This window comes from Saimiri boliviensis, chromosome 14, assembly GCF_048565385.1.
Source record: "Saimiri boliviensis isolate mSaiBol1 chromosome 14, mSaiBol1.pri, whole genome shotgun sequence".
Lineage (NCBI taxonomy): Eukaryota > Metazoa > Chordata > Mammalia > Primates > Cebidae > Saimiri > Saimiri boliviensis.
The window spans coordinates 94083085-94096317 of record NC_133462.1 but is presented as its reverse complement, the minus strand read 5'-3'; the positions used below and the strand labels follow the sequence as shown (position 1 = coordinate 94096317).

Below are 13233 nucleotides of genomic sequence, written 5' to 3'. Positions count from 1 at the left end.
TTAATCCATTGATCCATGGATGGATTAATCCATTCACGAGGGCAGGACCCTCTGACTCAATCACCTCTCAAAGGCTCCACCTCTTAACACTGCCACATTAGGGATCACATTTCAATATGAGTTTTGGAGGAGACAAACATTCAAGTCATAGCACCCAGCTTGAACTAGGCCAATGCAAGGCCCCCCTTGGACAAGTGATGAACAGGTGAGCTCTCCACTGTGGTTTTCCAGGCTGACCAGAGCCAGCTGAGCTCACACATGTCCTGACTGCAGGGAGAGCAGAGCTCACTTCCCAAAGGAAGAGCAGGGACCCCTCATCCCAGGCTCTCTACCAGCAGCTACCTACATTTAAGTTGAAATTCATTAAACTTAAAATTCAACACTGGGTTCCTCAGTTGCATTAGCCACACTCTCTAGAGAGAGTTCACAGTGCAGCAGGAGGAGGACTGAGTCCAGGGAGTTCAAGTTGGCAGGGTTCACAAGGCCGAGCACCAAAGAGGAGACACTGCATGGAGAGAACTCCCAAGACTTGCAGACGGGCTCCTCAGTGCATCCATCCGAGTGCTGAACAGTGCACGTATGTGATGAAACTACTCCCTCAAGGAATTTGAGAAGCAACCCTCCGAGCTCACACAGGGCCAGCAACAGTTTGTGTTCCCAATAGCCAGAGTGGAAAAATCTAGTGACTCATAGGACATCAGGTGGAATAGTCAGAAGGGTATTTCCTCAGTACTGGGGAAAAATTAGCCCGAGAGTAAATGCTGCTTTGGTTCTGGAAAACAAAGCTTAAAAGCAAGCCTCAGAAGAATTAAACTGTTTTCAAGTAATTTTACTGCATTCCAGAATAAAGCTGAAGAATACTTATAAGAATACAAAAGTTTTCTGCACAAAGAAAGGTAAAATTCACAATGTCTGGCATCTAATCAAAACTTGGTAGGCATGTGAGTAAGCAGAAAAATATGCCTCACAAATGAGGAGGAAAATCAATCAACCAATAAAAACAAACACGATGACACAGATGATAAAATTAGGACAAGCGCATCAGAAGAGTGCCTCTAGTGCTTCCACGTGTCCAGGAAGCTAAAGACGGAGCTTGCTGTGTGTGGAGAAGGAATCGATATTTAAGAGCACCAAATCGAACTTCTAAAAGTGGAAACTGCGATATCTGAGTGGACACATGCACTGGCTGGCATTGAGGGCAGTTTAACACTGCAGAAGAAAAAAAATGAGCGAACTTGAAGACATAGCATAGAAAAAAAAAAAGACTGCAAACATGAAAAGAGAATCAGTGAGCTGTGAGAAAACTTCAAGCAGCCCAACATAAATGTAACTGGAGCCCCTGAAGGCAAGACAGAGTTATCACAAGGAAGTGCCTTATGCATTTGTGGAGGCTGAGCACCTCCAAAATTCATAGGCCAGGACTTCAGGAAGAGAAGACCACGGGTAGGCGCAAACCGTGAGTTTTCTGTCTCTATCCAGACAACCCAAGAAAAAGAGAAAGGACAATGACTTATATCAATAATTAGAAAGATGACACCTCTATAGAGTCTATCTAAAAAAAAAAGAATATTAACATCTATATGCCAATAAATTCAAATTGGTAGTTGATACTACCAGAGCTCACACAAGAAATTAATAACCAAAATAGTCCTATAGCTATTTAAAGAACTGAATTTGTAGCTACAAGCCTTCCTACAAAGAAAACTTAAAGGCCAGATGTCTCCATTGGTGAATTCTACCAAACATTTAAGCAATAAATAATAACAATTTCCACAAACTCTTTCAGAAAATTAAAGAGTTGGAAATACTCTTCTATTTTCATGTGATCATAAAAAAGAAAAGAAAGAAAAAAAAGAGTTGGAAATAATCATGAGTATTCCATGAGGCCAGAATTACCCTAATGCCCAAATCAGATAAAGATGCTATAAGAAAAAAGAATTCTAGATCAGTACTTCTTAGGAACATAGATGCAAAAATTCTTAACAAAGTTTTAGCATATCCAGTCCAACAACATATAAAGAAGAGGATACACCATGACCGAGTGGGATTTATCCCAGAAATGCAAGGTTGGTTTAATATTTGAATATCAATTAATGTAATTTGCTATATTAGTTGGCTAAATAAAAACATATATTTGCCTCAATAGACACAGAAAAATCATTCAATAAATTCCAATGTTTATATAAAAACTCTCAGCAGATTAGAACTAGCTGGGAACTTCCTAAACCTGATAAATGGTATCTATGAAAAATCTCAGCTCACATCACACTTAAATAAATAAAACACTGCAGGTTTCTTTAAACACCAAGAACAAAACAAGCACATCCACTGTCACCACTTTTATTTGACAGTGTCCTGGAGTTTCTAGCCAGTGCAATAAGGCAAGAAAAAGAAATGAAAGTCATCTAGAATTTAAAGGAAGAGGTAATCTGTCTGTATTCACAGGTAACACAATTGTTTATATGGAAAACGCTAACAAATCTACAAAAAAGAATCACGGGAACTAATCGGTGAGCTTAGGACAGTTGCAGGAAACATCAATGTACTAAAAGTCAGCACTAGCAACAAAACATGGAAACGAACATGGAAAGAAGTAATACCACCTGAAACAGCCGAACAGCTTCCGGACTAAGAGGAAGCTGCAGGTGGAGACGGCAGGAGGAAGAGTTAGGAGAGGCTGGAGGTGGCTGCTGAGCCGCTGTCAGAGCCTGGAGAGAACAGGAGCGAATGGTCTGCCTAAGCTTCCGGACCTGCCGGGCTGGAGGACAACCAGCTGGGAAATTTCGCCTCTGTGGAGGGAGAGACAGAGACTTTCTGCAGAGACTACAGGTTGTGAACAGAAGCTGCTGGCCTCGATTCCCCTTATGGAATGGGAGAGTAGGGTGCCGCTGACAGGGAGAAAGGGTGAGCAGGAGGCAGCTGCTAGGGAGGAAGCCCACAAAGGGTTTGATGGCCTCAGAGGAAAAAAACCATCATGTCTCCTTGGACCCAAAGAATGGTGACAGTGGAAGGCAGTGGACAGAGGAAACCCTGGCATCTTGGCCCACCTGGCACCCTGGCCCTGCTTTGTGCACTCACAGGAGCACACCTCACTTCACCTCACCTTGCCTGGCCGGGGAACAGCAGGCCCAGAGATGAAACTTACAGGATTTACAGTCACGATGGCCCAGCCTCTTCGACCTAGGGAAGATGGTGGGCTTTCTCTCTTCACCTGTTCCCCCACTCTCCTGTGCCCTACAACCCTGTCCCCACATAAACCACCTGCACAGAGCCCGTGTATCAGGTTCTAAAACTCCCGCCACATCCCTGGAGCTCAGGATCTTCAAGGCCGAGGTGAGGCACTAAAGGTGAAGCTGGGGGTGAAGCAGAGTGGAGGAGCGTGTTTCCAGTGATGAGGGATCCAGGGCCCGTGAGCCTGGGTGATGGGGCGGACAGGAGGCGCGTGACCGTCAAGCCGCCAGGCCCAGGCCCGCGTGTGAACAGCTGCCCTGCGATTCTTGCTCTTGGCCTTGGAGCCTCGGCTCTGCTTATGCTTCAAAGCTGGTGCCATCGCATCTCTTGTGGTCTCGGATCCGCTGGGTCATGCAGGCTTCGGTACATGCGTAGCAAGCAGGGGTTGTGGTCACCACCGTCCCCAAGAAATAGGTCATACCCGTGATGTAAAATCCCACTCGGCCTGCAGGGCAGCCAGGGGCTGGGGAGGAGGCGCCGCTCCTGCCACCCACGACCTTGCCCAGAAGGGGCCCTGCCTCCAGGGGAAGATGGCACCCGGGCACCCCTCCAGGGCTGTCCTCCTCCGCATCTCCACTTGGTGGCAGTATTGGCCCAGAAGCCGGCCTCCAGCAGGCAGCCACCGACTGCCTGGAAGAGCCGCCGTGGCCACAACGGTCAACTCTTCCCACAGGAAGGTCTGGGGAGTCTAATGCCCTCATTCCACAGGAACGCGAGGTCGGCCTGGGAGCCAGCATTCTGGGCAATTAATCTGTAGGGTTCCAGAACTCCATGATACTGTGATTTTTTTTTTTTTTTTTTTTTTTTAGACATGGTCTCAATCAGTCACCCAGGCTGGAGTTCGGTGGCACAGTCATGGCTCACCGCAGCCTCAAACTTGTGATCTCAACCTATCCTCCCACCTCAGCCTCCTGAGATGCTGGGACTGCAGGTGCATGCCACCGTACTCAGCTAATTTTTTACAGAGATGGTGTCTCACTATGTTGCCCAGGCTGGTCTCAAACTCCTGGGTTCAGGAGATCCGTTGGCCTCTGCCTCCCAAAGCACTAGAATTACAGGTGTGAGCTACCTATCTGGCCCACTGTGACTTTTCTTTAATCACCAAATTTGATTTTCTTATGGTTCTAAGACTCTCCATCTATGGGTCTGTGTTTGGAGAATCATAAGGTTCCAAGTTCTTATGATTTTTTGAGTTCTACTGACTCAGTTTCTCTGTCCTGTGATTGTGTGTTTGGGCAATTCCAGCATTTCACAGCCATTTCATGGGATCAGCCAGGATTTACCCCATGGCTAAAGGGAGAGGCTGACGGCCCTACTTCCACGATTCAGATTCCCTCGTCTCTTCCCCATGAGGAGGTCCACGATTCCCCACACATCCCCACGCCACCTGCAAGGGGAATGAGATTGCTACGTGTCTCCTACATCATGCCCTAAGGGAGGGGGATGGCTCGGGGTGTCAACTGAGAAAGACATGCTTGCTGGATCCCAGAGCTGACTTCCATGGATTCCAGGAGCTGCCTGTGAGAACACGCATGGCATGGTTTGGTAAGGGATGTTCACGCAACCATTGTGGGTCACCCTTCTCAAAGGTGGCATCCATGGCGCAGCGTGTGAAGGGCTCTGAGTCGACAGACATTCCTAGAAGAAAAGCGGTGTGAGCCTGCAGAAGGGTCCAGGGAGGCTGGGACCCTGGAGACCAGGGTCTGGCCTGAGGGCCCATCGCCCCTTCCACTTGAGACCGATCTTTCTGTCCAAGGAGGGGCTGACTTAAGGCTGCAGTGGCTTTCAGCAGGTGGGATCTGGTGAAGGGTCAGAATGGAACTCTCAGGGGGGTAGTTGAAGGGGTGACACCTGGGAAGAGAGTGACGTCTTGAAACAGACAGAATTTTTTCTCAAAGAGATGCCCCAAGCCCCTACATATGCACTTCAGGGAGCCTGGCTGCTGGGCCTCCTCCCGCAGGACAGCTCAGAGACAAGCCCTTGAGGACCGGCTCGCATCCATCCACCCTTCATCGCCCACAAGGACTACCAAGCACGTCCCCCATCCTGGCACGATCTTCCGCCCGGGAGCAAGGAAGGGATGGCCTTCTGAGCTGGAGTCTTGCAGTCGGTCTTCCAGTCTTGGAGAGACACACACGCTCTACCCACGGTGAGCCTCAGCGAGAGCCCAGCCCTGCTGTGCTGCCTCCGGGAGGCCCGGGGAAGCTGTTCCTCCCCACTCGGCCTCCCTAAGCCTCAGCGAGAGCCCGGCCCTGCTGTGCTGCCTCCGGGAGGCCCGGGGAAGCTGTTCCTCCTCACTCGGCCTCCTTGAGCCTTTCCACTCCCGGAACATGGTGAAACTCACTTCCTTCTGACCAGACGATGCTTGGTGCAGCACTGGGTACAGTGGGCATGGTAGTCACTGTCGCTGCTCGGCTCCAGGGTCCTTTAAGAAATCCTCTCATCCAACAACCCACGTTTACCATAAGGACCTTTCGGAGGCTGGAAGCAGGGGCTCACCCCTGTAACCCCATACTTTGGGAGGCCAAGGCGGGAGGATCGCTTGAGCCCAGGGGTTAGAAACCGCAGTGAGCTATGATTGCACCACTGCACTCCAGCCTAGGTGATAGAGTGAGACCCTGTCTCAAAGAAATAAACAAAAAAGAACCTTCCAGAGAGCTGAGGGAAAGTGGAAATTTGATAAGAGATCTGGGCTGGAGAGAAGAGGCTTGTAAAGTATAAATATAATGGCAGGCTCAGAAAGATAGATGTGGCCAATGGTAAGAAGCAGACAGGTAATTAGATTGGGCTGCTGGGAGGTGCTCAAGGAGACGAGCAGTGCAGGGGTGTGCCGCTGTGAGGGGCAGACCGGGAAGCCCCCCCGAAACTAGTGTGCACAGCCTGGGGGCAGAGCAACAACCCCTGCAGGCTGGACCTGCCCTGGGCAGGGGCCATGGGGAGCCCCGTCCAGATAAACGCACAGCAGGAACCCAGAGCCGCAGATACACAGACCCCACACACAGCCTCCCACAGGGGACAGGTGACCCGCAGGAAGACGGACAGCCCTGAGCTCACAGCCGCACCTGCCAAGCCCCGCCAGGACATACCCGCATCAGGAATGTCCATGAGGGCTCTTGTGGCGAAGTTAACGTGGAGAAGGCAATTCCCACGGTGCCTCAGCTGAGCACCGCCAACAAAGGCAGAGACGGGGCGGAGGGACAGAAATGGGGAGCGTAGGGAAGGGCTGCCGACAGGAAGAGCAGCTCACAGCTGCACAGCGGGGCTCAGCGGCTGGGACAGAGACACACAGAGACCAACAGAAAGACAGGACGACCATAGACAGGAGGCGGGAGGCAGACGGGTCCCAGAGAGCCCGCCTCGCCACAGCAGCGCTGGGAAGCGGGTGGCCAGGCCATTCCCTTGTCTCTGTTCTGCTGGCCTGCGAGTCTCAGGCCCAGCCCTGGCTGCTGTCTTTCCAGCTGCACTTCCCAAACTGTGTGCTAAGGTACCCTGGGATACCACAGCAAATTCCCAGGGTGTTGGAGAATATCATGCCTGTAATCCTAGCTCTTGGGGAGGCCAAGGTGGAGGGTGACTGGAGCCCAGGGGTTCAAGACCACCAGCCTGGGCACCATCGTGAGACCCTCGTCCCTACCAAAAACAATATAAATTTTTAAAGAAAGTACAGTTGAGTCTTGAACAACATGGGGGTTAGGGTACCAATCCCCTGCAAAATCCAAAACTTGAGTATAACTTTTGTCTCCCCGAAAATGAAACTACTAACAGCTTCCTGGTGACCAGAAGCCTTGCCGAGTCCATGCACCGTCAGGACATAGGATGCATGCCACATGTGCTGTCCACGGTGTTCATGCCACGTGTGCTGTCCGCGGTGTTCATGCCACGTGTGCTGTCCGCGGTGTTCATGCCACGTGTGCTGTCCACGGTGTTCATGCCACGTGTGCTGTCCACGGTGTTCATGCCATGTGTGCTGTCCACGGTGTTCATGCCACGTGTGCTGTCCACGGTGTTCCTTCCACACACTCAGCTGGAGAAAGGAAACTCCTGCTCAAAAAACCCAGAAAAGAAACCAGATTCACAGTTCATGAGGCGCCAGTGGGTCCTCACGGAGGTGCTCTGTGGAGGGGCTGTGGAGGAAGACAAGGCGGGCTCGGTCTCGTGGTGGCAGGTGGCGGAGGCAGGAGAAGTCCCCGTGTGAGTGACCCACACCGCGCACACCTGTGCTGTTCACAGGTCAGCTGCCTGCATCACATCACCTGGAATACGAAGCGAGTAACTGCAGTTACGTGAAGATGAAATAAAAATATAATTCATTTATTTTAACTACTGTTAAAATGTTCAAATAGCTACTAATCATTCAGTTGTTGGACCTAATTACTTAATAAACAAAGCCCTTAGGTATTTCTTTTAGCCTGAGGAGCTGGGGGAAAATGACTCTAAGTTGTTGTCTTGGTTTGTTTTGTTTTATTTAGCCAGGGTGTCACTCTGTCACCCAGGCTAGAGTGAGTGACGCAATCATAGCAGCCTTCAACTCCCCCATCTCAGCCTCCCAAAGTGCTGGGGCTACAGGTGTGCACCACCACACCTGGCCAAGTGAGAGTTTTGACCTGAAGAACCCACTCCTTGTGGAAGAGGTATTTAAAGAGTGACCCCCACAAGAAGGGTCAGGGAAGCTTCTAGAAGGGACCAACTTCCAGTGGAGCCGAGGGTGAGTGGAGGGCACTCCACCTTCCGACCCTAGACCGCTACCCCGTCCGGCTGCAGTTCCTTCTGGGGTCCCTCAGCCAGAAAGCCCCCAGAACCCTGAACTCTCTTTCTGCCCACACCCCTTCCCTGCTTTACCCCAACTTCTTTTTGCTCAAAGGAGGAAAATGAAGGAAGCAAAAGAGAACCAGTTAGTGTCTGAAATCCTGCCTTGCTCCGCCCATAACAGGGGTTCACAGCCGCTGTAGACAGGGAACTCACTACCTCACACAGCAACCTGCCCAGCACAGACGCCTTCCCACCTGGCTCACCCCACCCAAGCAGGGGTCTTCCAGAGCTCCTGAGGTGGGCAGCACCTCTCTCCCCAGGAGGCCTGTTCTGGAAGGAGCACCTCCCTGGGCCCTACAGTGGGCCAGAAACGTTCCCGCCAGCACCATCCACACATGGGGAGTTCTGCTTCATCAAACACGTGGCTGGCGGCTCGGGGCTCAGCTCCAGACCTGCCCAGCTGCCAGGCCTTCTCACACCGCCCCCCTCTCGGGACCACGGCCCTTTCTGATGCCGGCTTGTAAGGTCTCACCCACCTCCCCGTCCCGCCTGTCGGAACGCGGGTCTGTGTCCCGGCCAACAGGGAGGTCTGTGGAGACAGGGCCGAGTCTCGGTCACCTTTCAGCACCCACCCGGCATGCCCCCAGGAGCTTGCCCGATGGTCTGACGCCGGCACCACCGCCCTCCCAGTCCCAGGGCAGTGCTCAGCTGGGACTCGGACCTCGCGGGCTGGTCAGGGACCAGCAGAGGGCGCTTCCAGGAGGCCCCTCACCTTCCGCTGCACCCAAGCAAGGGACCAGAGGTGCGGTCCCAGCACCAGCCGAGCCTCGAAGACATTCAGGGCAGCCCCCCAGGCCCCTGCCACCAGCTGCGGTCCCAGCCTTGCTCACCGCTCTGCTGTCCACCCCACCCAGCCCAGACCCACTGACTCGGCTGCTCAGGAGCCGAGGCTCCCGGGAGGCTCCCAGGGGAAGGAGCCCCGCCCGGTGCAGGCAGGTGCAGCGAGCTGGCCCCAGAAGCCCCCACCCGCTCCTCCACGCAGCCTGCCCCGGCTCCCAGTACCCCGAGGCACGCTGCTGAGGCCGAGTCTTCAGAAACAGGAGCCCTCACCTGAGAGCCGGGGGCTGGAGCTCCTGCCTTCATCTTCTGCAGCCTGGAAGCGGCCGGCTCTCAGTGTGCCCACTACCAGGTGGCACGGGCAGAGGACGGGGCCTGACGGGGGAGAAGAAAGCAGCCAGGAGGAGGGGCTTGGCAAGCCAAGGGGCAGGAGGGCAGGACGGAGCAGGCTGTGCTCAGTCGCCGGGTCACGGAGGCCCGTCCTGCCGGTGGGCACGGCTGCCCTCCTTTGTGTGTGCAGAGCTGGCATCCTCTGGGGGGCTCCCCATCACCAAGGCTCTAATCCCAGAGCCTCGTTGCTGGGGAGGTGGGGGTGGCAAGAGTCTGCGTGCCTCAGGCTGGGCTCGGGCACCCACCCCACCCGCCGCCCAGGTTTCCCCCCAGTAATGCCATAATTGGGTGGGATTTTTGCTGCGAGGCAAAGTCCAGAGGAGCACAAACACGCTCCCTCCCCTCCCCCTCCCTGCCCCCACCGCGGCTTCATTCCAGAGCTCTCCCCTCCTTCCCTCGGAGGGTAGGGGCCTGCAGAACCTCGGAGAAGGGGGTGGGCGGCTGGGCATGCGTAGAGGGAACTGGATTCCCCAGGCAGTGAGGAGCAAAAGGAACTTTTCTTCAGAGAGAGCGGCTGTCATTCTGAATTCAGGACGGGACCCCTGACATAGTCACCAGGTGACCCCCAGGCCGGTGTCCCCGGGATCACAGGCTCCCTCTGCAGATGCAGAACCAGCTGTGAGTGGGGCACACCGTGGAAAGGGCCTGCCTCGCTCCCCCAGCCAGTGACACAGCTGGGGACAGACATCTCAGCCACCCCGGCCCTGAGAAGCTGCACGGAAGCAGCCCCATGCCCTCCCTGCCTCGCCACGCACCTCCCTCCCGCAACACACTCTGCAGCCGCACTCGAGGCCCGGCCCACGGGCTGGGCAGGGCAGGTCCCCAGAGAACGCAGCACTGACGAGTGCGGGGCTGCTCCTAGCTCTCAGAAGCTCCTGGATGGAGCCTCGTGCCTCAATTGCTATGCCGTAACCAAGATACCTGCTGAGATTAGGTCACAGGGTGACTGCGGGAGGACCAGCCGCGGTGGGAGAGCGCCTCGTACCCACCCCTGTTATCAGGTGCCCTGGGGGGAGGCTGGGGACACTTCCCCTCCGCAAATTACAACCTCCCTTGGCGGCTCCCGGGGCTGCACAGGGAGATGCAAATGACTGGGAGCTGGAGAGCCGGCTGGTCACTGGTGACCTTGGGCAAGTCGCTTTCCCGCTCTGGTCTTCCCCTCCCTATCAGCAGACTCCTCCAGCTGACCTCAATAATCAGAAATCCCTCTGGCTGAACAGGCTGCGTAACCCGGGCACACCTGGAGGTCGGTGGTCCCAGAACCCGGGGCAGCGCTGCGCTTCCCCACGGACCCAGCGCGCCCGGGGCTTCCCTGGTGGAGAGATGGGGAGGAACATGGAGGGGTCAATCCGTGTGCCACACAGTCCCACTCGCCCCCAACTGTGACTCAGAGGCGCGTGGCTGCACCTCGGAGGTCCGCCCGGCGGCTGTCCCCACGGCAGGCTGCACCCCTCCCGGCCCCTCTCCGTCCGCCGCACGCGCGGGCAGCCTGGTCTCGGGAAGGAGTCCGGCCGCAGGCGGACGGGGCCAAAGGACGTGCACCCGACAAACGCTGCGCCCGGGCAGGGTGATGGATGAAGGGGAGCCCTAGCCCAGCCACCTCCAGGCCAACAGACGCAGCTCGCCATAGACCAGGGGCGGGAGGGGGACTGCGTGTCCCACGGTGAGCGCGGGGCGCGCGGGGCTGGAAACCGAGGACACGGCTCGGCAACTCCAGGAGGGCGCCTGCGGACCGCGCAGCCCCGGGCCGGCCGCCTGGCCATCTGGCGCACCCCAGCGCCCCGCGCACACCCGCACCCACAGCCGCGGGAGGGGGCCCAAGCCGCCGCCGCCGCCGCCGCCGCTCGGGCTCCCAGGGCCCCGCCCGCCCCTGCCCGCCCCGCCCGGGCCCGGGCTCGGGCCCTGGCGGGCGCCCCCCGCGGCGCTGCCCCGCCCCCGCCGCCCCGCGCCGCCCCGGGCCTCGGCCCGCAGCCCGGCCGCCGGCCCACCTGGCGCAGCGCCGCCCTCGGAGCCCGCGCACACCCGCGCACCCGCGGCCGCAGGAGGGCCCAGCGACGCCGCCGCGCCAGCTCCCAGGGCCCGGCCCGCCCCGGCGCTCACGCTCTCGGGGCGGACTCCAGGCCCTCCGCGCCCTCCCGCGCGGCGATGGCCCCGCTCGGATACTTCTTACTCCTCTGCAGCCTGAAGCAGGTTCTGGGCAGCTACCCGATCTGGTGGTGAGTGAGGCTCCTCGCGTTCGCCCCTGGCCCCTGCCCCCGTGCGCCGCGCCCGCAGCAGACCGCCCCTCGGGCAGGGACCCCGCGGTGGCCCGAGCCCGCGCCCTCCTGCTCCCGCCCCGCGTGCCGGCCGCCCGCGGTTGGTTTTCCTGGACGGCCACGTTGGACCTGTTCAGGCCAGGCTGGGACGCGTGGGTGGCGGGGCTTCCGGAGACAGTGATTCCCGGGCGGGGGTGGGGGAGCTTGCGGAGAAGGTCCCAGCTGCCCCTGGCGTCGGACGGGGCGAGCAGTGGGCTGGGGAGAGGCGGAAAGAAGGTCGGCACGCGCGGTCGCCGAGGCCAGGGGACAGGCGAGGAAAGAGGGCCAGACAGAGGGAATTCGCTGGAGACGTTCCTCAAAAACCGTATCTTACACACAAACACACACACGTTTTAAAACAAAGTCGGTGAGACAAGACTGAACAGCTCGGAGCCGCGTGGTTACGTAAAGAAAGCTGGGACCCGGCGGGGAGTGGCGCAGAGCCGGCGGCGGGGCGCACTGGGGGCCGGCTCTGGGCCCCGCGCGCCTCCCCGCCGCAGTCCGGGCGCGGGGGTTTCCAAGGCCCCTCTCTGCCGGCCCCTCCGCCTGGGTCCGCCTGGCAAGGAGGGACTGCTGTAGAGAGAGGCAAGGGGACGCGCAGCACCGGGTGTGAGGGGCTCCAGGACCCTCAATCAGAAAGCGCCGTGCTGCGCCCTCCACGCCGGAAAGGCGCGTTCCGTGAGACCCTCCCCAGCCAGGCGATGGAAGTGCAGATAAATCAAAGGAAGGGTCCCCAAAGCTCTCTCCCAGATCTCCAGCCTCCACCGCACACAAGTGGAAAGGGGAACGGGGGCCACACTTTCCTAAGTGCTTGTGATCCCTCAGAGCCCTCACCAAGCAAGGGTCACCCCAGTTCCGAATTAAGGGCGCTCTGAGATGCCCAAGATTGAGGAACACAAGTGGGAGGAGTGGGGGCCCGCGGGGCGCAGCGCTGCAGGACCCGCAGTTGGAGAGAAGCCTCCCCACAAGCATGCACACTCCCCCCATCCTTCTCCGACGGCAGCCTGGAATTATAATAATTACGCCGAGGGGAAGGCGGGAGACCCAGCGAGCTGAGGTACATCTAATCCGATAATAATTTTTCTCTTCGAGATGGTTCAGGAGCGGGGGCTCCCGCGGTAGGGGCGCCGGGCCAGGAGCAGCCGGGCGGGAAAGGGGCAGCCCTAGGCGGCCGAAGGGCCTGGAAGAGGCCGCGGGAACGCGCTTCAGGGACCCCCGCCTCCACCTTCCAGGGCGCGCGCGCCCCGACTTCCGCGTGCCCGTTTCCCGTGCAACACCTGCGGCGCCCGGCGGCCCACCTGAGCGCCAGGCTCCGGGCGCGCCTTGGGGCGTGGGGATACTGACAAGCGTCCAGACGGCCGCAGGGGACAGGGCAGCGCGTCCGCCCGAGAGAGCCCCGAGGGCCGCCTGCTCACGCACCAGGCTTCTAATTAGAACCCGCCGCCGCGTTCCTGAGCGCAAAAGGAAGCGCCTTCGCCCCCGCGCCCTTCCCATCAATGTCAGCAGCCTCCTGTCAACCCTGCGCCCTAGGATCCTTGTCTTGTCAGCCCTGAGGGTTTCTAGCCTCCGTCCCCACCCACCTCATACCTATGTACACCTCGCTTTCACCCGGGCCCCCTGTGTTCCGCCCCGAATGCACCCTGAGACACCCTCGGGACAGTCAGACATTCTTCAGGGGAGCCAGGAGGAGCAGAGAAGTGAAGTCCCTGGACTCTCTCCGCCCTCCCATCAG

The 13233-nt window shown here is 57.6% G+C and overlaps 1 protein-coding gene across 1 annotated transcript in view; it reads left to right on the top strand.

Annotated features, from left to right (window-relative positions):
* The first annotated feature begins 11200 nt into the window (after positions 1-11200).
* Positions 11201-13233, top strand: part of WNT3A (Wnt family member 3A) — a 55212-nt gene continuing 53179 nt past the window's right edge. Inside the window, exon 1 of the mRNA XM_039464276.2 lies at positions 11201-11423. Within this exon, the coding sequence (XP_039320210.1) occupies positions 11353-11423 (71 nt within the window). The 5' untranslated portion in view covers positions 11201-11352. The remainder of the gene's footprint in view (positions 11424-13233) is intronic.